The sequence below is a fragment of the Rhinoderma darwinii genome, chromosome 1 (genome assembly GCF_050947455.1).
Source record: "Rhinoderma darwinii isolate aRhiDar2 chromosome 1, aRhiDar2.hap1, whole genome shotgun sequence".
In the NCBI taxonomy this organism is placed as follows: Eukaryota; Metazoa; Chordata; class Amphibia; order Anura; family Rhinodermatidae; genus Rhinoderma; species Rhinoderma darwinii.
The window spans coordinates 483815418-483839951 of NC_134687.1; the positions used below are offsets into that span (position 1 = coordinate 483815418).

At 39.4% G+C, this 24534-nt stretch overlaps 1 protein-coding gene across 1 annotated transcript; it reads left to right on the top strand.

Moving 5' to 3' along the window:
• Positions 1–3602: 3602 nt before the first annotated feature.
• Positions 3603–22852, top strand: PHETA1 (PH domain containing endocytic trafficking adaptor 1). Its single transcript, XM_075854771.1, has 2 exons — positions 3603–3773; positions 19448–22852. Exons 1-2 carry the CDS (start codon positions 3749–3751, stop codon positions 20278–20280), a joined length of 858 nt encoding a protein of 285 aa, XP_075710886.1. The 5' UTR covers positions 3603–3748; the 3' UTR covers positions 20281–22852.
• Positions 22853–24534: the final 1682 nt, after the last annotated feature.

Below are 24534 nucleotides of genomic sequence, written 5' to 3' on the forward strand. Positions count from 1 at the left end.
ACCATACTGGATTTGAAATGAAACATCTGAGATGCAATTGAAGGGTCGACTTTCAGGTTTAATTCAAGGGGTTGAACAAAAATATCCTGTAAAAAGTTTAGGAATTGCAACCATTTTTCTACACAGCCTCCTCATTTCAGGGGCTCAAAAGTAATTGTGCAAATTAACATTACTATAAATAAAATGTTTTTTTTTTAATACTTTGTAAGAATCCTTTGCAGGCAATGACTGTCTGAAGTCTGGAACCCATGGACATCACAGAACGCTGGGTTTCCTCCTTTGTGATGCTTTGCCCTGCCTTTACTGCAGCTTCTTCAGTTGTTGCTAGTTTGTGGGTCATTCTGCCTTAAGTTTTGTCTTAAGCAAGTAAAATGCAGCTCGATCGGGTTGAGATCTGATGAGTGACTTGGCCATTGCAGAATATTCCACTTCTTTGCCTCAAAAAAACTCCTGGCTTGCTTTCGCAGGATGTTTTGGGTCATTGTCCATCTGTACTGTGAAGCGACGTCCAATCAACATTGCTGCGTTTGGTTGAATCTGAGCAGAAAGTATATCCCTGAACACTTCAGAATTCATCCGGCTGCTTCTGTCTTCAGTCACCTCATCAATAAACATTAGTGACCCAGTGCCTTTGGCAGCCATGCATGCCCATGCCATCACACAGCCTCCACCATGTTTTACAGAAGATGTGGTGTGCTTTGGAGCATGAGCCGTCCCAAGCCTTCTCCATACTTTCTTCCTCCCATCATTCTGGTACAGGTTGATCTTAGTTTCATCTGTCCAAAGAATGCTGTTCCAGAACTGGGCGGCTTCTTTACATGTTGTTTGGCAAAGTCTAATCTGGCCTTTCTATTTTTGAGGCTGATTAATGGTTTGCACCTTGTGGTGAACCCTCTGTATTTGCTCTCATGAAGTCTTCTCTGTATGGTAGACTTAGATACTGATACACCTACTTCCAGGAGACTGTTCTTCACTTGGGTAGATGTTGTGAAGGGGGTTTTCTTCACCATGGAAAGGATTCTGCGATCATCCACCACTGTTGTCTTCCGTGGACGTCCAGGCCTATTGGAGTTCATGAGATCACCAGTGCGCTCTTTTTTTTTTCAAGCATGTACTAAACTGTTGATTTGGCCACTCCTAACATTTGTGCTCTCTCTGATGATTTCTTCATTTCTTTCAGCCTAATGATGGTCTGTTTCACTTGCATTGAGAGCTCCTTTGACCTCATGTTGTGGGTTCACAGCAACAGCTTCCAAATGCAAATGCCACACCTGGAATCAACTCCGGAACTTTTACCTGCTTAATTGATGATGGATTAATGAGGGAATAGCCCATGCTGCCCATTAAATAGCTTTTGAGATAATTGTCCAATTACATTTGGACCCTTGAAAAAGAGGCAGCTACATATTAAAGAGCTGTAACTCCTAAACCCTTCCTCAAATAAGAATGTGAATACCCTCAAATAATTAAAGCCAAGAGCCTGCACTTTAAGGCCATATTGATTATATAACTGTATATTCGATATGATTTGGTAAACCGCTAAAATGCCAAAACTTGTGTCATTGTCCAAATAATTCTGGACCTAACTGTATATGAGTAGAAGTTCCCCAGGAGTAAAAAAGTTTTTCAGGGGTTCACCATTTGGGAATCATTGATTTACATACTTGACAACTCTCCTGGAATGTCCTGCGTCCCCTTTTACCCCTTAATGACATGCCATGTACGTGGCAGCCGTCAAGTGTAAGTATGGCGCGGGCTCACCGGCTGAGCGCGCTGCATAATCAGTGGGTGTCGGCATTATAATACAGCCCACACCTCACTGCAATGGGCGGAATCAAAGATCACTTAGATGTCACGGTCTAAGGGTATGTTCACACGAGGGCGTCCGTTACGGCTGAAATTACGGGGATGTTTCAGCCTGAAAACATCCCCGTAATTTCAGCCGTACCGGCATGTGCAGGCGCTTGAACGCCACGTCAATTACGGACGTAATTAGCGCTGCTATTCATTGGAGTCAATGAATAACGGCTCCAATTACGGCCAAAGAAGTGACAGGTCACTTCTTTGACGCGGGCGTCTATTTACGCGCCGTCATTTGACAGCGGCGCGTAAATATACGCTTCGTGTGAACAGACAAACGTCTGCCCATTGCTTTCAATGGGCAGATGTTTGTCAGCGCTATTGAGGCGCTATTTTCAGACGTAATTCGGGGGAAAACCGCCCGAATTACGTCCGTAAATAGGCCGTGTGAACATACCCTAAGCCGTTATAAAGAGGGGGACAGCACCCTACAACAGCCCATCGCCCCCCTCCCCCACAATGCGATTGCAAGGTGCTGATGGTTATCATGGCAGCCTGGGGGCTTAAGGAAGGCCCCCAGGTCTGCCATCTTTGTGCTCCTATAAAGAGGCAGGGCTTAATATAAGCCTGACAAAATCACGATATACTGCAATACATTAGTATTGAGTATATAATGCAAGCGATCCAACGATTACTGGTTCAAGTCCCCAGTTCAACAAAGTCGCATGTACCTCAAAATATCACCAATAAAAACTACAGCTTCCCCTGCAGAAAATAAGCCCTTATACAGCTCAATCGACGAAAGTATAAAAATATTACAGCTCTCAGAATATGGCGACACAAAACATTTTTTGGAACAAATCTTTTTTTTTTGTAAAAGTGGTAAAACATAAAAAACTATAATAATTTTAAACGAAATACATTCCGTCCATTACGCACGTAACATGCTCGTGTGAACCCAGCCTAAGAAGTGTCCGCCTCCCATTGAAATTAATGGGAGGCAAAATTTTGCGGCAGATTCAGCTGCAAAAATTCCTTTGTGTGAACATAGCCTAAGGCTATGTTCACACGGAGTATTTTGGGGGAGGAATATCTGCCTCAAAGCTCCAAACGGAATTTTGAGGCAGATATTCCTCCCCCAAAATACTCCGTGTGAATAGCAATTATCGCGCCGTTTTTCGCCCGCGGCCATTGAGCGCCGCGGGCATAAAACACGCTTTCTCCTGCCTCCCATTGAAGTCAATGGGAGGTCGGAGGCGGAAGCGCCCGAAGATAGGGCATGTCGCTTCTTTTTCCCGCGAGGCAGTTTTACTGCTCGCGGGAAAAAGACGCCGACGCCTCCCATTGAAATCAATGGGAGGCGTTCTCGGGCCGTTTCTGCCGAGTTTTGCGACGCGGTTTCCGCGGCAAAAAACTCGGCAAAAGACCCTGTGTGAACATAGCCTTATATGCTGCAGATTTTCCGTTTCCAAACCAATACTGAAAAAACGCAGGGGGCCTAATGCTGACATTCCAGGGAGGGAAGAATAAACCGGGAAATCAGTGGCGATAATGCCAACATGGCAGAATCCCCCTATGCAATACTAGTAATGAGAAGACTGGGGGACGCGCTCATGTAGTGCTGTGCACACTCCGCCAGCGTCACCTCAGAGCCGGGACACCCACATTTAGCCGGGAATATCCCCAGCCTCCTCTCATGTTATTTATTTGGAAAGGACACGCAGGCAGAGTCCACGCCGCTAGAGGGCGGAGCTACAGCCGCGAGCGGGAGGGGTCTGGGTGCCGATCCATTTCCTGTCCAGGGTGGTGGAAATGTTGGGATAGACATAGGTTGCGGTGCGGACAATGGGAGCGCTGGCAGAGCGGAGATGCTGAGGCTACACAGCGGGCATGAGCTGCCACACACCTGCGCTTACCCGGAGGAGTCTGGAGAAGGATATGACTGGATATGAGCCAGGCGCCGCGCTCTCTGTGTATGTAACGTGATATCTGTCCTGTGTATATATATATATATATATATATATGTTTTATTTACCTCCTCTCTTCTGTGTATGTGGCCGCACGTAATAGGCAGATGTTCCGCAGAGTTCCTGGCCGGATATTTCACAATCTGCTTTCTGCTGATACAGATGGAAACTCTCTTTTGCCATAGTGTGGAGTTTACAGGGGGAACATTGGAGCAAATGACTGATTCCTCCTAAGTACTTGTCATAACGAAGTCAGAGAACTTGTGTGTGTGTGTGTGTGTGTGTATGTATATATATATATATATATATATATATATGTATGTCTGTCATTGAAGGGACACTGTAATGTCACAACTTGTGATGTGTTGGGCTATGTTCACATGGGTTGTGTTTCAATGGGAAAGCTGAATATGTTAACATGTCATGGAAATTTTCAGTTCGGATTTAGAATCCGCGTGAATACTTAACCTCTCGCTTATCAACACGTATTCAACGCAGAAAAGTCGGCAGATTTCCACATAAAGATTAACCGAACCTTAAACTGCTAATCCTCTGTCTGTCCGAGCACTGAGACCCCCACCAATCGCTAAAACGAAGCGGCAGACGCGTTCCTGTGCACGCTCAGCCGCTTAGTTTCTGTTTGAATTTTTCTGGAAAGCCGATGTATCGGAGTACGAGCTCATAGACTTTCTATTGAGCCTGTACTCCGACACCTTAATTCACGGAAAAAGACAAACAGAAATGAAGCGGCTGAGAACTCGCACGAGCGTGTCGTTTTAGTGATTGGTGGGGGGTCTCAGGGCTCGGGCCCCCACCAATGAAAACTTCTGACCTGTCACTATGACATGTCAGAAGTTTGTTGAATGTTTAGTTACACTTTTAGAAGTCGACCCTCGACTGTCCTCCATTGTCCACCTATCACACCATCTCACTACTCCCGTTTGCTTCATAATTTTTTGAACAACATGTCCGCCTTGAACCGTATCCTCCGCTCATCCAACTCTTTCTGACCACCTACAATGTGACTTGCGAGCCCACCATTCTACTGGAACGGCCCTGACCAAAATGACTAATCTGGTCCCTGTCAAAACCTCACGACGTTTCTCTGCTCCTTCTTCTAGACCTGTCCTCTGCCTTCCACACGATCAACCATTCCCCCCTGTTAGGATATGTGCACACGGGCTATTTTCAGCCGTTTTTTTGGGCCGTAAACGTCCCAAAAAACGGCTGAAAAATTGGAAGCAGAACGCCTACAAACATCTGCCCATTGATTTTAATGGGAAATACAGCGTTCTTTTACGCCTTGTTTTCCAAAAGCGGCTTTTAAAGACGCCTGCGAAAAAGAAGTGCATGTCACTTCTTGGGATGTTTTTGGAGACGTTTTTCATTGATACTCTAGAAAAACAGCTCCATAAACGGCCGTAAAAAACGCAAGTTGCTAAAAAAAATAAATCTGAAAATCGGGAGCTGTTTTCCCTTGAATACTGCTCCGTATTTTCATGCGTTTTTTAGTAAGCGTGTGAACATAGCCTTACAAATCCTCTCATCCCTTGGCACCACAGACTTGGCCTTCTTCAGAATCTCCTCATACCTCCCCAACCAAACATTGTGCTTCCCCCTCGCACACCATCTCGCCTTCTCTTGGTGTCCCTCAAAGCTCTGCCCTGGGACCCTTGCTCTTCTCTATCTACACCCTTAGCCTGGGACAGCTCATAAAATCCCATGGCTTCCAGTACCACTCTTATGGTGACGACACAAATTTACCTCGCTGGTCCAGATGCCACCTCTCTGCTCTCCAGTGTCTAACTGCGTTATCCTCCTCCCGCTCCATAAACTCAACATGGGGAAAACTAAATTCATAATCTTTCTCCATCTCGCTCAACTCCCTTAGAAGATCTGTCAGTCACAGTTACTGGCTCCACGCTTGGGGTCCTTTTACACCGGCCGTCACAACGAGCGCCGATCAACGAGACGACTCGTTACTCGGATCGCTCTTCCCCATACATTATTATCATGTCGGCAGCGTGTCTCGCTGTTTACACAGGGAGATGGGCTTCAGAAACGATACAATCGGCCGATGACGGAGCGTTTGCTCGTTCATCGACTGATCGTTGCCCTGTTTACACAGCGCAGTTATCTGGAACGAGTATTCTGTATGTGAGCAGGATTTCTACTACATGTATATTACGAAACTCTATGATTTCCTATTCTACAAATGAACACTGGACAACCCCTTTATATTCCTGTTACCTTCATTGTCTCATGTTATGTATTTAACCCTTTTTTTCATATGTACAGTGCCCTGGAATTAATGGCGCTTTAAAATAAATAATGTGGCAAATCCAACCTGTGTGAATGTAGCCTTATAGGGACATAACTAGAAGTTGTTGTCGGTGGAGGTCTGGGTGCTGAGACCCTCATTGATCATATCAACAAAGAGGCTACTGCCGTGCTCGTGCTCCTTCTGCTCCTATCAACTGTCCTTGGAGAGCTTTGTGCTGCGGCTGCTGTGTTTAGCTTAAGAGCATGGTCTAGAGCAGGGGTCTCAGACTCGGCCGGGTAAGTGGGCCACATATGGAAAAAATGGGAAGTTGACGGGCCGCATTAACAATAATTTTGTATTGTATTAAATTTGAAAGTAATCAATTAGTTATTTGAAATACTATAACAATACTGCATTACTATAACATTACTACATTACTATAGTAATAATACTACACTACTATAACAATACTACATTACTATAATAATATTACAATACTATAATAACACTATTACTCTAATAATACTGCATTACTATAACAATACTACACTACTATAACTATAATACTACATAACTATAATACTACATAACTATAATACTATATAACTATAATACTATATAACTATAATACTACATAACTATAATACTACATAACTATAATACTACATAACTATAATACTACATTACTATAACAATACTACATTACTATAATAATAATACTACATTACTATAACTATACTATATTACTATAATAATAATATTACAATACTATAATAACACTATATTACTCTAATAATACTGCATTACTATAACAATACTACATTACTATGACAATACTACATTACTATAATAATAATATTACAATACTATAATAATACTACAGTACTATAACAATACTACATTTACTATAATAATAATATTACAATACTATAATAATACTGCATTACTATAACAATACTGCATTACTATAACATTACTACATTACTATAACAATGCTACATTACTATAACATTACTACATTACTATAACAAAATACTACATTACTATAATACTACATTACTGTAACAAAATACTGCATTACTATAATAATATTACAATACTATAACAATACTACATTACTATAATAATACTACATTACTATAATAATAATATTACAATACTATAATAATACTACAGTACTATAACAATACTACATTTACTATAATAATACTGCATTACTATAACAATGCTACATTACTATAACATTACTGCATTACTATAACAATACTGCATTACTATAATAATACTAAATTACTATAACACTACTACATTACTATAATAATACTACATTACGATAACAATACTACATTATAATAATATTACAATACTATAACAATACTACATTACTATAATAATACTACATTACTATAATAATACTACAGTACTATAACCATACTACATTTACTATAATAATAATATTACAATACTATAACAATACTACATTACTATAATAATACTACATTACTATAATAATACTGCATTACTATAACAATGCTGCATTACTATAACAATACTGCATTACTATAACATTACTACATTACTATAACAATACTGCATTACTATAATAATACTAAATTACTATAACAATACTACATTATAATAATATTACAATACTATAATAATACTACATTATTTATAACAATACTACATTACTATAATATTACAATACTATAACAATACTACATTACTATAACAATACTACATTACTATAACAATACTACATTACTATAATAATATTACAAAACTACATTACTATAACAATCCTGCATTACTATAACAATCCTGCATTACTATAACAATCCTGCATTACTATAACAATCCTGCATTACTATAACAATCCTGCATTACTATAACAATCCTGCATTACTAAAATAATACTACATTACTATAATAATATTACAATACTATAACAATACTACATTACTATAACAATACTACATTACTATAATATTACATTACTATAATAATACTACATTACGATAACAATACTACATTATAATATTACAATACTATAACAATACTACATTATTTATAACAATACTACATTACTATAATATTACATTACTATAATAATACTACATTACGATAACAATACTACATTATAATAATATTACAATACTATAATAATACTACATTATTTATAACAATACTACATTACTATAATAATATTACAATACTATAACATTACTACATTACTATAACATTACTACATTACTATAACATTACTACATTACTATAACAATACTGCATTACTATAATAATACTAAATTACTATAACACTACTACATTACTATAATAATACTACATTACGATAACAATACTACATTATAATAATATTACAATACTATAATAATACTACATTATTTATAACAATACTACATTACTATAATACTATAACAATACTACATTACTATAATACTACATTACTATAACAATACTGCATTACTATAACAATCCTGCATTACTAAAATAATACTGCATTACTATAATAATACTACATTACTATAATACTACATTATTTATAACAATACTACATTATTTATAACAATACTACATTACTATAATATTACATTACTATAACAATACTACATTACTATAATAATACTGCATTACTATAATACTACATTACTATAATAATACTGCATTACTATAATAATACTACATTACTATAATATTACATTACTATAACAATACTACATTATTTATAACATTACTATAACAATACTACATTACTATAATATTACAATACTATAACAATACTACATTACTATAATATTACATTACTATAACAATGCTACATTACTATAACATTACTGCATTACTATAATAATACTACATTACTATAATATTACATTACTATAACAATGCTACATTACTATAACATTACTGCATTACTATAACATTACTGCATTACTATAACATTACTACATTACTACATTACTATAACAATACTGCATTACTATAATAATACTAAATTACTATAACACTACTACATTACTATAATAATACTACATTACGATAACAATACTACATTATAATAATATTACAATATTATACTAATACTACATTATTTATAACAATACTACATTACTATAATAATATTACAATACTATAACAATACTACATTACTATAACAATACTACATTACTATAACAATACTACATTACTATAACAATACTACATTACTATAACAATACTACATTACTATAACAATACTACATTACTATAACAATACTACATTACTATAATAATATTACAATACTATAACAATACTACATTACTATAATAATACTACATTACTATAATAATATTACAATACTATAATAATACTACAGTACTATAACAATACTACATTTACTATAATAATATTACAATACTATAATAATACTGCATTACTATAACAATGCTACATTACTATAACAATACTGCATTACTATAACATTACTACATTACTATAACAATACTGCATTACTATAATAATACTAAATTACTATAACAATACTACATTATAATAATATTACAATACTATAATAATACTACATTATTTATAACAATACTACATTACTATAATATTACAATACTATAACAATACTACATTACTATAATAATACTACATTACTATAACAATACTACATTACTATAACAATACTACATTACTATAACAATACTACATTACTATAACAATACTACATTACTATAACAATACTACATTACTATAACCATACTACATTACTATAACAATACTACATTACTATAACAATACTACATTACTATAATAATATTACAAAACTACATTACTATAACAATCCTGCATTACTATAACAATCCTGCATTACTATAACAATCCTGCATTACTAAAATAATACTACATTACTATAACAATACTACATTACTATAACAATACTACATTACTATAACAATACTACATTACTATAACAATACTACATTACTATAACAATACTACATTACTATAACAATACTGCATTACTAAAATAATACTGCATTACTATAATAATACTACATTACTATAATATTACAATACTATAACAATACTACATTACTATAACAATACTACATTACTATAACAATACTGCATTACTAAAATAATACTGCATTACTATAATAATACTACATTACTATAATATTACAATACTATAACAATACTACATTACTATAACAATACTACATTACTATAATATTACATTACTATAATAATACTACATTACGATAACAATACTACATTATAATAATATTACAATACTATAACAATACTACATTATTTATAACAATACTACATTACTATAATATTACATTACTATAATAATACTACATTACGATAACAATACTACATTATAATAATATTACAATACTATAATAATACTACATTATTTATAACAATACTACATTACTATAATAATATTACAATACTATAACAATACTACATTACTATAATACTACATTACTATAATAATACTACATTACTATAATAATACTACATTACTATAACAATACTACATTACTATAATATTACATTACTATAACAATACTACATTATTTATAACAATACTACATTACTATAATATTACAATACTATAACAATACTACATTACTATAACAATACTACATTACTATAATATTACAATACTATAACAATACTACATTACTATAACAATACTACATTATAATAATATTACATTACTATAACAATACTACATTACTATAACAGCACTACATTACTATAACAGCACTACATTACTATAACAATACTACATTACTATAATAATACTACATTACTATAATACTACATTACTATAATACAACATTACTATAACAATACTACATTATAATAATAGTGCTATGTTTAAACGTAACGGAAATTTGTGAGTTTACTCCACGTGCTTATTTCAACAATCCAGTTTAAGTGTCGCTAAATGCAGTCCGGCGGCTCGTCTGGCAGACACACAAATGTCAAGATTAGGCACCCCCTTTTTAGATAGTGCCCTCTGTAGATGCTGCCGCAGTGCCCTCTGTAGACATTGACACCCCCCGCCCAGTAGATGGCTCCATTGGGGCTCCCTCTAGGAGTGAAATCCCCAGCTAGAGCGTTACCAACGCTTTGGCGGGGGATTCCTCTGCTGGAGGAGCCCCTGACATCACTGTCCATACATATATGGACATAGATGTCAGGGGCAACCCCAGAGCTTGCGTCCCGGGCAGAGCATTAGTTACTGGGACTCCAGCTGTGCTCCCGACATCACTGTCCAGCTCTGGGGAAGCCCTAGACATGTCAGGGAATTCCACAGAGTCCCGGAGCAGAGCCTATACTAGTGGCTCTGTGTCCCGTGGGCCGCAGGTGACAGCCTCGGGCTGCATGCTTGAGACCCCTGGTCTAGACTGATACATTGTAACAAACTGCAGCTCTCTTTCCAGCCACTGACAGTAATGCGAACTGTGATCGCAACAATGGTGAGGAATTGAAACTGCAGAACTTTTCATTATACAGTGATTCTGCTTTGTTTGTATAGGACTGGACAGCCCTTCAGACAGACCACACATAGTGCTGTGTTTATTTTTTCATGCTGTTACAGACTGCAGCAGTGTATCCTGGACAATAGTGCACATAGGATAAATAAACAAGCAAGTTGTAATACACTGTATGGAAGTGCACTGCGTATGCTCAGCTAAGCCATAGTTAGGAAAAGGCTCCTTTAAAGAGGCTCTGTCACCACATTATAAGTGCCCTATCTCCTACATAAGGAGATCTGCGCTATAATGTAGGTGACAGCAGTGGTTTTTATTTTTAAAAAAAGATCTATTTTTACCACGTTATTAGCGATTTTAGATTTATGCTAATGAGTTGCTTAGTGCCCAAGTGGGCATGTTTTTACTTTAGACCAAGTGGGCGTTGTACAGTGGAGTGTATGACGCTGACCAATCAGCGCATAGGGATCCTGCTAGATCCTTATGTGCTTGTCTTATAGTAAAACATTAACAATACTGAAGTGTTTAGACAGTGAATAGACATTCCACGGGATCTCTATTCACAATCTCTGCACCTCATTACTGTTTCTATGGTAGTTACAGCCGAGGAAGCGTGATCTCGTTGTAACCTGTCATCTACAGCGTAATCTCGCGAGATTACGCTTCCTCTGCTGTAACTACCACAGAAAGAGTAAAGAAGTGCAGAGATTGTGAATAGACATCCCGTGGAATGTCTATTCACTGTCTAAACACTTCAGAATTGTTAATGTGTTACTATAAGACGGCACATAAGGATCTAGCAGGATCCCTATGCGCTGACTAAATGAATGGAGAGGAGTGCATGACGCTGATTGGTCAGCATCATACACTCCCCTGTATAACGCCCACTTGGTCTAAAGTAAAAATACGCCAACTTGGGCATTAAGCAACTCATTAGCATAAATCTAAAATCGCGAATAAAGTGGTAAAAATAGATCGTTTTTTTTAAAATAAAAGGCACTGCGGTCATCTACATTATAGCACCCATCTCTTTATGTAGAAGATAGGGCACTTATAATGTGGTGACAGAGCCTCTTTAAGGCAGCAGAATAGGCTAGTAAAGCTCTGTATATTGGCACGCACCTCACACTCCATTACGGACAATAATTGCGGATAAAAATACTGATCCATTCATTTCTATTGCCAACGGACACCTTCTTCTATATTTACAGGGCCACCTGATAGCATCTTGCAATATTGACACACAGATTAAAGAGAGTGCAGTATGTAATGGCTAGGTCTGTACAAACCCTGTCTCACTATAAAAAAAATAAAATAATATCTTTCTCAGTTATTTAGATATCGGTGCCGTTATATTTGGCGCCCGATATTTAAATAACCCCCTGAACTGTCAATGGGGGCGTGTAAAATTGCTGTGACACAGTCCAATCCGCTACGGACAGTGTCACAGCAAGAGATGGAGAGAGTATGTGCGCGCTCGCAGCTCCGCCGCCACTACGTAACAGAAGAGGAGGAGAAGAAGAATGTGAATTCTTCTTCTGTTCCGTGGCGGCGGGAGTATCTTCGCCATCGGAGCTGGGCGCACGCTCTCACTCTCTTCAGCTTTCTGCAAACCAGACTGATCTCTTGCGAGAGATCACGCAGTCTTGTTCAGCTTGTCTGCCGAGAGCTGAAGAGTGAGAGCGTGCACGCGCATGCTTGCACAGCTCTGAGCTGCACTTGCGCACACGCTCTCCTCTCTTCAGCCGTTGCTGTGACACTGTCCGTAGCTGATTGGACAGTGTTGCAGCGATGTTACACGCCCCCATGCCAATTACATTCCCCATTGACAGTTCAGGGGGTTATTTGAATATCGGGCGCCAAATATAACGTCACCCATATCTAAATAACGGCGGAGAGGAGGATAGGAAAAAAATGTCAAGTGCCCCAGGGTCTATTCAACACTGCCCATTACATGCTGTACTCCGCTGCATATGTATGGCCAGGTGAAAGGTTCTCTTTAAGGGTATGAACGCACACAGCGTATTTGGGGCAGATACACTGCGCTAAGCTGTGCAGCGTATCCGGCCTGAACACCGCAGAGATTGTCATCCGAAATCCCGCACCACACTGTGGTGCATTATTTCGGGCGTACATTCCGCTGCGCAAATGATCCCAACATACTTGCCCCCTCCTCTGACGTCCGCTCCGGCCTCCCTTGATGACGTTGTAGGCCCATGTGACGCTGCAGTTGTCACATGGCCTGCAACATCATCCATGGAGGCCGGACTGGAGAAGGAGCTGGGAGCTCCGGTGTAAGTATAACTTTTTTTTTTTTGCGGCGCATGGCTGTGTTTCCGCCGCAAATATCGGAACACACTGCTTTTTTGCGGCTTTAAGCACCCCATTAAATTCAATCGGTAAACCCGCATTGAAGAGCTGCATGTCTGCAGCATTAATTGACATACTGCGGTTGAAGTAACCGCACCGCAGGTCAATTTATGTGCAGTTTTTACAGTGGCATTTTTCCGCAGTGTGGGGACGAGATTTGTTGGAATCTCGCCCACACTGCTGCTACTGTAATACACTGCGGACTTTCCGCAATTAATCTGTTGTGAAAAATTCGCAGTGTTTACGCTGTGTGCGTTCCTACCCTAGGGTAAATTCTATGATTTTTCATTGGTTCAGCTACGTGTGGTGTAGATTTTAATTGAAGGGGTATTCCCAGAGTCGACAGATATCTCCTGTCCACAGGATAAGTGATAATTGTTTAATTGCTTGGACCCCCACCTATTCCACCTACGGGAGTCCCAAACCCCCTGTTCCTCACTGCTTGCCCTCAGTGAGGAGGACATAGAATGAAGCAGCGATTAATCATGTGCGATGCCACTCCATTTAAAGTTGATTGGCCTGATGGACAGCCAAGTACAGCGCTTGCCTGTTTTCGTCAGCCCTATAGACATTGAATGGAGCAGTGAGTAGGAATGGGTGTTTTGGGACCATCCATTCTTGTGAATGGTGGGGTCACCAGCGATCAGACAATCATCACCTATCCTTTGGATAGGTGATGATTGTCGACTCTGGGTAAAACCCCTTTTAAACAAATTTTTTTTTAACCAAATAAGTCCAATACTGTTCTTATGAATTCCACAATATATCTATTCTTCCTCTACAGAGCTCAAAATCAGTTGCTTTCAGAATTAAAGCCTACCTCTAGGGAGATGTAGCTGGCAGATTCGGCAGCACTGATTCCGAGGCAACCATACAATGCCTAAAGCCTCTGTTGCACATTAGTTTTGCAGGAGAGGTATTCACTGTCATATGGTTATTTCAGCAATCCGTACCGCAGTGTGCCAATGCTACAATTCTTGCTGCATGCCGCCACTACTAGGGGGTGCTTACTGAAGACTGATACAATATCTTGTTCATTAAAGGGGTTGGCCACTTTACTATTAAAGGCATTTAATTTGAGCCTGGAGGCAGAACAAGACACTTACTAATATAATGGCTTTAGCCCTTCTTGCTTTTTCGGCAGCTTCAGCAAGCCAGGCCCCCCCCCGGTGCAGAACATCCTATCCTCCGCTGCCCTCGTCTATCATAGCGTGCAACATGGGCAGGCAAGATACTGAGCTCGTCCATGACTGAATGAGCCGGAACTTCCGACCCCTCTTCTGCGCTCGCGCTGGTTATCGTGTGTGTGTGTGTGTGTGCGCGCGCGCGTTCAAACACACTAGTCCTTCTCAATGAATTAGAATATAATTACTGAAATAAATTACGTTTTTAATGAAAGTGGAGCTAAACGTTTGACAAACTTCTGACATGTCATCGTGACATGTCAGAAGTTTGGATTGGTGGGGGTCTGAGCACTGAGACCCCCACCAAGCGCAGGAACAAAGTAGCTGAAGCGCTCAACCGCTTTGTGTCTGTCCGGCTTTTTCCGGAAATAAATGTATCGTGTACGGACTCAATAGAAAGTCTATGAGCCCGTACTGCGATACATTGGCTTTCCGGAAAAAGCCGAACAGAGACAAAGCGGCTGAGCGCTAACACAAGTGCTTCAGCTGCTTTGTTCTAGTGATTGGTGGGGGTCTCAGTGCTCGGACCCCCACCAATCCGAACTTCTGATGTCACGATGACATGTAAGAAGTTTGTCAAACGTTTAGCTACACTATATTATACAGATTCATTACACACAGAGTGATCTATTTCCAGCATTTTTTTCTTTTAATGTCAATGATTACGGCTAACCGTTAATGAAACCCAAAATTTAGTCTCAGAAAATTTTTATATTTTATAAGCCCAAATTCAAAAATGATTTTTAATAGAGAAATGTTGGCCTACTGAAAAGTGTGTACAGTATATGCCCTCAATACTTGGTTGGGGCTAATTTTGCATGAATTACTGCAGTGGTTCCCAAGCGGCGAGCCGTCCAGGGGTGCCGCGGCACTCAGCTTTTTTTTGCCACAAGCTCCGCCCCCGTAGCAGACGTGACGCGCGGACGTCTGTTACGAGTTCCGCCCACCGCTTCCCACTGGAAGCCTGACGGAGGGAGAGGAGCCATTAACGCTGGGCAGGGTAAGTATTTTTTTTCTTTACTTTGTTAGCAGTTGTGTGAGAAATGGAGCCAGAATACCGGAAGTTGTAGTCCTCTCCTCTTATACCTCCTCTCTGTAATGTCCTCTGATATCCCATAATAACAGCCTGGACATGCTGGTAGTTGTAGTTCTCTCCTCTTATACCTCCTCGACTGAGGCTGATGGTGGCTTTACTGGAGTGGGCTGATGGACATTTTACTGGGGGGGACGGAGGCTGATGGTGACTTTACTGGGGGGGCTGAGGCTGATGATCACTTTACTGGAAGGGGCTTATTGTCTTTACTGAGGGGTCATTTTCCCGTGAGTGGGGGGCTGATGGTCTTCGAGTGGTTTCCGCCTCTGACCTCCCATTGAAATTAATAGGAGGCAGAAAAAACCTGCGGCGCTCGTTTGGTGCTTTTTTGTCTGCGATTTTTGCATTTGCTTCAACAGCTTAAAAAAAATGTGGGCAAAAAACACAGCAAAAAAAAAAAAAAAAGTCAAACAACTCTGTCAATTCAAAATTCCTAAATGAATTTGGAGGCAGATTTTTAGTTTCTGCCTTACAAAAAAAATGTGTGAACATACCCTAAGAGTGTAGTGCTTGTTTTTAGCCATTTTTTGTCGTTTTGTAAACAATTTTTGGTAGGGGTGCCCTGAGAGTTTTTTTTTTTTTTTTTTTTTTTCCTGTGGTGCCTCGAGCCGGAAAAGTTTGGGGGACTCTGAATTACTACATCAATGCGGCGTGGCATGGAGGCGATCAGCCTGTGGCACTGTTGAGGTGTTATGGAAGCCCTGGTTGCTTTGATCGCGGCCTTCAGCTCGTCTGCATTGTGGGGTCTGGTCTCATCTTCCTCTTGACAATACCCTATGGGGTTTAGGTCAGGCGACTTTGCTGGCCAATCAAGCGTAATGATACTGTGGTTATTAAACCAGGTATTGGTACTTTTGGCAGTGTGGACAGGTGCCAAGTCCTGCTGGAAAATGAAATCAGCGTCTCCATAAGGCTGGGTTCACACGACCTATTTTTAAACGTAATGTAGGCGTTTTACGCCTCGAATTACGTCTGAAAAAACGGCTTCAATACGTCGGCAAATATCTGCCCATTACTTTCAATGGGCTTTACGATGTTCTGTGCCGACGACCTGTCATTTTACGGGTTGCTGTCAAAAGACGGCGCGTAAAATTACAGCCTCGTCAAAAGAAGTGCAGGACACTTCTTGGGACGTAATTGGAGCCGTTTTTCATTGACTCTAATGAAGAACAGCTACAAATTACGGCCATAAAAGACGCCCCGCAAACCGCGAGTACATGCAATTACGTCTGAAATTCAGGAGCTGTTTTCTCCAGAAAACCGCTCCGTAATTTCAAACGTAATTGCAGTTATCGTGTGCACATACCCTAAATCTTGTCAGCAGAGGGAAGCATGAAGTGCTCTAAAATTTCCTGGTAGACGCTGTGCTGACTCTGGACTTGATATAACACAGTGGACGTATACTGTTTCTCAGTGTCCAAAGTTCTGTTTTCAGATGAAAGTAAATTTTGCATTTCATTTGAAAATCTCGGTCCCAGAGTCTGGAGGAAGAGTGGAGAGGCACTCAATCCAAGTTGTTTGCGGTCCAGTGTGAAGTTTCCACAGTCAGTGATGGTTTGGGGAGCCATGTCATCTGCTGGTGTTGGCCCACTGGGTTATATCAAGTGTGTGTGTGTGTGTATGTGTGTGTGTATATATATATATATATATATATATATATATATATATACATACATACATACATACATACATACATACTGTGTGTGTCATCCTACCTCCCAACCTCATGCGCACGACAGTATTTTTGTGGCTGCAATTTATCTGCATTTTTGCCATTCTTTTCTATGGCCCCATGCACATGACCGTCATTTACACGGATCAATGCGGGGGCCGCAAATCCGGCCCGCAAAAACTCTGGACAAGTCATTTTACATTGCGGATTCACCAATACTGCTGATTTGTTATGGATCTGTGTGTCCGGATGACACACGGATGCACAACACAGGTTTTTTGCTAACCGTAACGGACTCGTGGTTTTGCGGATCGCAAAGGCAATACGGTCGTGTGCATGAGGCCTGACACTTGATCAGTTCTTTAATGCCCATTTTTGAATGTCGTGTGAATGTAGCCCATGTATGTACTTTATAAAAAAAATTTATTAGGCACTATTGGGCATTATACTGTATGGGGGCATTATACTGTAAGTGAGCATCTGTGTGGCTATTATACTGTATGGGGGCAGCTATAGGGTATTATGCTGTGTGGGGGGGCAACTATAGTGGGGTTTCTATGGGATTATATGATGGGGAGGCATTATGGGAGTATGGTACTGTGGGCTAATTCAGGTGGGCATTGCGCAGCTGGACGCGTGGCTTAAAAGGAAAAAATTTGGTACCGAAAACGGCCGCGAAAAATGCGAGTTGCTCAAAAAACGTCTGAAAATCAGGAGCGGTTTTCCCTTGAAAACCGCTCCGTATTTTGAGACTTTTTTTGAGTTTGTGTGTGAACATACCCTTAGAGCCCTCAGACCGCAAACAAAAGTATTGAGGCAGCACTCCAAAGTATTGGATGAAAAATGTGGTGTTTATTCACCCCACAGGCAGGCAATGTTTTGATCTGGCTTACTGGGATCTTTCTCAAGCCTTCATCCACTACTTTGGAGTGCTGCCTCAATTCTTTTGTTTGCTTTCTGTACAGTATGTATATATCGTATAAATATATATGTAACTATATCTATTTCGGATTTGTTTCTCTGTATAGTGATTGTAGACGCCACCTGAGACACTGAGCGTGATGTGTGTGTGTGTGTATATGTGTGTATATATATATATATATGACACTAAAATATATCTACATATTCTCTCTCCTCTCTTCCCTCTCTCGTCCTTTTTGACATGTCCCGCCCACAAACATCTGCAGCATAGTAAGGAGGAGAGGCAACATAAATCATATACAATTTACTTTATTTGCTCTCACAATTCATTAGGGCTTTCTTTATTGTCTGGGGCAAGCCCTTCAAGTGGCCAAAGAGCAGCCCGAACGTTCTCATTACCTCTAGTGTGATGGGAAACAGGGGATTTGGAGCTCCTATGGAAACTTTAAAGGAAACATACACAAACGTGAATTGCTGTAGTGCAGTATCTGTAGTGGCGAGCTTCCGTTCTCAATCTGATGGGGTGTAACAAGATATTGATAATGATAGATGACCGTATAACTTGATAGTCATTGTCCACTGTTTTAAAGAAAAAAAGTTTTTTTTTGTGTAATCACCTTAAAGTATGTGGTTCTAACCTCTTATTGTGTCTTCAAGGGCTCGACATACGCAAAGACATGAAGCTAAACGAGAGGAACTTGGTGTATTATGCCTCCTGCAACTCCCCAGTAGACAAAAGTGGCTTTCTATTCAAGAAGGGGGAGCGCAATGCCTCCTATCACAGACGTTGGTTTGTGCTGAAGGGTAACATGCTCTTTTACTATGACAATCAGGAAAGTAGAGAACCAGTTGGAGTTATTATACTGGAAGGGTGCAGGGTGGAACTGTGCGAGTCTACAGAAGAGTTTGCGTTTGCAATTCGATTTGGCTACTCCAAATCCCGTGCTTATATTCTTGCTGCGGATAGCCATAGCACTATGGAATCCTGGGTAAAGGCTCTTTCCAGGGCAAACTTTGAATACATCCGGCTTGTGGTGAAAGAACTGCAACAACAGCTTCTGGAAATGCGGAAAGGCCAGGACTCTTCTAGTGGGACTCCTGCTTTTACAGATACAAGTCTTAATCTCCACTGCCCAGCATTGCCTTACATCCAGGATAGGTCACTTATAAAGGAAAATGGCTGTGCCCCATGGAATAGCAGTTTGTCAGACTTGCCCAACGGTTTGTCTTATATCAACGGGCCACGCTGCAAAGATGCAACATGGTTGTTGGAAGGAGACCGAGTCCGACACCGGTCCTTGGTATCCGATCATTATCCGCAGGTTGGCATTAGTGCAAATGAACAGAGTGTCTCCATTGAGGTTCCTGAAGATCGGTACAGTTTCACAAAGCTTCATGATCTTTTTGGGGAAGAAATAAAACAACTCCGAGCGCAGTGGACTAAAAGTCTCCCTGAAAAGTTAAACTATGGATTGGAAGATTCTGAGTAATAGCTGGATCTATCATGTGAAGAGACTATAAAAATGGTCTTAAAATTCATTGCTCCTCACAAAGATCCGTTATATTTTCCGCCATGATTGAGAGCTCGTTGTTCTCTTTTTATCCTAGTTTTTTAGTTTATTTTTTAATTATGGTGCAAAATGTCAATCTTTACAGCAGATAGTAATGGGATCTGCATTATTGAAGCACTACTTCAGACTTTTTTTTTTTTTTTTTAAATTGTTGCACAAAAAATGGTTTTCCGAATGCCTTGAACTGCTGTAATAGCAGCAAGAAAGTGGCAGTGAGAATGAACAATGACTTCTTATATATAAAAATATTAGTTGGTGAAATCTGTAGCACTCTATTGGCACAATGGTTTGTAGGTCATATGCACCTTTATGTGGCTTATCAGCGTTAATCTTGTAATATGTCTTATCACACTATACATAGCCGGAAGAGATTCTGTTTACTATGCCAGGTATCCACGACCCTGCTAATTGGCAATTGACACTTAAATGTATTTGGTGAGAAAACCCACAGATTACAAGAACAGGGGTTCCGAGTCCCCCGTTCCTCTCCACTTACATGACTGCGGTGAGGAGTTTGAATGGAGCTGTGTTTAAGCAGGAGCGCGTGGGGGAAACGGCCTACAGCTGTGCCCCTTAAACTTTTTTTTTTAACCTTTTGTTTTCGGTTGATGTCTATGGAGGTCATTGTCCGGCCACTAAAAAAAATATCAGGCCTTTATCTCTACAGTGTATTTGCGTGTGTGTGTGTGTGCGTGTGTATGATATATATATATATAAATTTTTTTTTCTTCAGTCCCTGCTATATTGCCTTATAATTGAGCTAAAAAACAAACAAACTGCAGCCCTCGAGAATAGAAAAACTTTAGTCACTCAAGACGCGAAGCATCGTGACTTGAGTGAATAAAGGACACTAGTTTTCTATTCTCGTGTTTCTCTTTTTGGATATGTGTGGTCTTCGGAGCCAGGATCTGACTGCGTTGCACCCCCATCGTTTGTTGGATGAGAAATCCACTGGTTAAGTTTTATTCTTTATATTAAAATGTAGCTGTTATGGCTGTGACGGTGACTTGTTTGGCTCTCGGTACTACAGATACAAATTCTGAGCTTTGTCACGATTAATAGGAATAGAATAGTTTTAATGAAAATCACATTTGTTACATGTCTGTGGCCTTCACGATTTCATCAAAAAGTGCTGACTCACAGAAACCAGGATTTTTTTTTACTGTTATGTTTTCAATGGTGATAAGTTTTATGTCAGGTGCGAGTTCTGTATTATTAAAATAACTTGAAAGTGTTTCTTTAAATATAAGTATTCCTTTGCCAAAAGAGGGAGAATGGCAGTTCTGTGCCAAGAAATCTGCCTGCCAGCTGTCTTTTCTTATTTTTAATTCTGTCACTGACAGGCAACTTTAAATGATCGCTCTACTGACTGTCATGAGATCTTTCTAGTATCCTAAATGCCACGTTTTGGCCTTAGGCACATTACAGAGGGCTGCAACTCCTGGACTCTGCAATTCTACCGTGCAAAAATGGACCCCAAAAAACTGGCCTGAGAATGGCGTAACACGCAGCGATTTTACATACTCTTAAGTCTGTCTTTTGCTGGAGGCATATTATAACTGTCAATACACATAAAATAGTTTGGCTTCGCTGAACAAGCAGCCATCGTTGATATTAGTTTGGCGTAACCTGCAGAAACTAGGCAGCAGTACATGTTAAATGGACATTGGCTAAATGATCTCTCAGCCGGCAGCTATTGAGCTCTATGTTCTACACATGCATATTAGTTTAGTGGTGGTGGGCTAGATGCTACCATACTCGTGCCCGTCTCCAGGAAAGATAATAGGACAGATCAATCCAACCTGGCCTGGCCTATCCGTGATCCCCGTGGCAAATGTCAAATAACCGGCAGGGAACTCACTAGTTACTTAGGTTACATCCTCCTATCAAATTTGAATGTGAACTGCCTACAGTCTCCTTTTCGGAAGTATGTTTTAGTGTTAAAATTGAGCACAACTTACCTTGCTTGGGATTTTTGCCATTTATTCCATTAGGCAGTTAACCCTTTTTGTATTTCGGACTGACTCCTATTCTCAATGTTAATCGGTTGCCATAAAGTAAGCTGCTGTGGAGACGACACAATAGATCTTGGGCCTTTTCATCTCTGTAGAGCCAGGGATTTCCACAGTTTATGAATGCCGTCACTGACCATAATGGAATATTTTGCTTGCTGCTTGATTTTGAAGTTGTTATAAGAGTTTATCACAGTTTTTTGTTTTTTTTCATGCGATCTTATACAATTCAGCAGCTGACTGTAAAATCAGTTCATTTTGCATTGGTTGATGGTCTTGTAGGTTTCCACCCAGGATGGCTACAAATATGTCCTGAGACTGATCATTTCAGTATCCAGGATAATAGATACTTTGCCTTCCCTTCTATGGTCTGACTATTATTTTACCAGTATTCCTCTTATAACTTTTTTTATGTTTAAACATTTACATTCCACAAGTAACTATGACAAATGTTGCCACGTATATATTGTACATTCCTTCTGTGAAATAAAATTTCTTTTAAAGAGTACTTTTTTATTTTTTTTTGTCTCTTGATGGATCAGCTGGAATTAAGACTTAAGCTGAATGTAGTGGAAATGTGTGATCTTCAGCAAAACTTCACAACGAATCAGCGACATAGGGCAAGTTGTGGATTTGGAAATTGGCAGCATGTCCTAAAATCTATGCAGCTCTTCTTCTCCATGCGTGAATCATGTTTTGTAATACCTTATTCACGAACCTTGTACTTTTCCAATGCGGAAGCTGTAACATAAATACGCAACAAATTCCCCACGTCTGAAAGTGGACTAATAACCTAAATTTGGTCACTCTACATTAAGGTCAATGGTGAAAGTGGAAACTACTTAATAAGCGCGCACACCTTTCTGCTGGGTACAGGGATCAACATTCTTGTTTTTTGGGGCCTATATTGTCAATATACCTTAAGTAAAGAGGGGCTTTTAAGAATGTCATTTACATGTAGCCCTGTAATTTGAGGTTGGGGATTGTAGTCCACACATTTCATGAATGCACTGTTCCACATTGTATATATTATTGTATAAAAATGTCTATAAGGGACATTGTCAGTTTAAAACCAATGAGCCGTTCTCGTCCACCTGTTAATGGTTTGCATTTAGAACATAAATCTGTTTTCAATTGAGATGTTTCGATTCACTTTTTGTTGGTCACTGAACTAAATCGGCTGGAAATTTACCAAAATCATTAATCTCATGGTCTAGCACTGTTCTACAACATGGAAAAGAACAGACCAGGCACAAACAAGTATCAAGTTCTATATTTAGTGTCTTTAACATATTTGCATTTTTAGTTGTTAAACAAAGTATTTTTATCTGTAGTTTATTATACAAACGAGATACAGTACATGATCCAACAAGAAGTACATGTCCACTTGTTTCAGTACAACAGGATCCCTGTATTCCGACTACCCTAAGTGCTTAATTCCATCCTGTTACACCGACGTCCCAACTTACACACCAAACACAAGAATGTCATGAGAATCTTAAGTCGCCAATATACGTACATCAGAGATGTTGCGCAGTTTCTTCTTCTATTCTTAAATCGCTGTAAGGCTTGCTTCACACGTCGCAGTTAAAATCGTGTGAACGCACGCTATGAGTGAATTCACACGTGGCAGATTTTATTGCAGGAATTTCGGCGTCTGAAAATCTGTTCCATTCATCTGAATGTAACGTGCAGAAATCCATGTCCTTCCAGCAAAGCCAAAACCCCAGCCGGTGGAATGGAACTGACTTTCAGTGGCAGAAATTTTTGCAACAAAATCTGCATGTGAGTGCACCCTGAGGCCGGGTTCCCATGGGTTGGATACACTGTAAAAATCACACGGCGCATCCAACCTGGAACTCGCAGTAGGTTCTGTCCGAAAAATCGTACCACGTTGTGGTGCAGTTTTTCTAACGGAATTTCCGCTGCAGTAGGAAGCATTCATACTTCCTAAAACACAGAATAAATTGATATGCTGCGGAATTAAATTCTGCACCGCAGGTCAATTTATTAATGTTTATGCTGCGTTTGTTTTTTTTTTCCCCACAGCGTGGCCATGAGATTTTCAAAATCTCATCCAATTTGCTGCTACTGTAACTTTCCACACACAATTCTGGTGCGGAAATTCCACCGCGTTTACCCTACGTGGGAACCCGGCCTA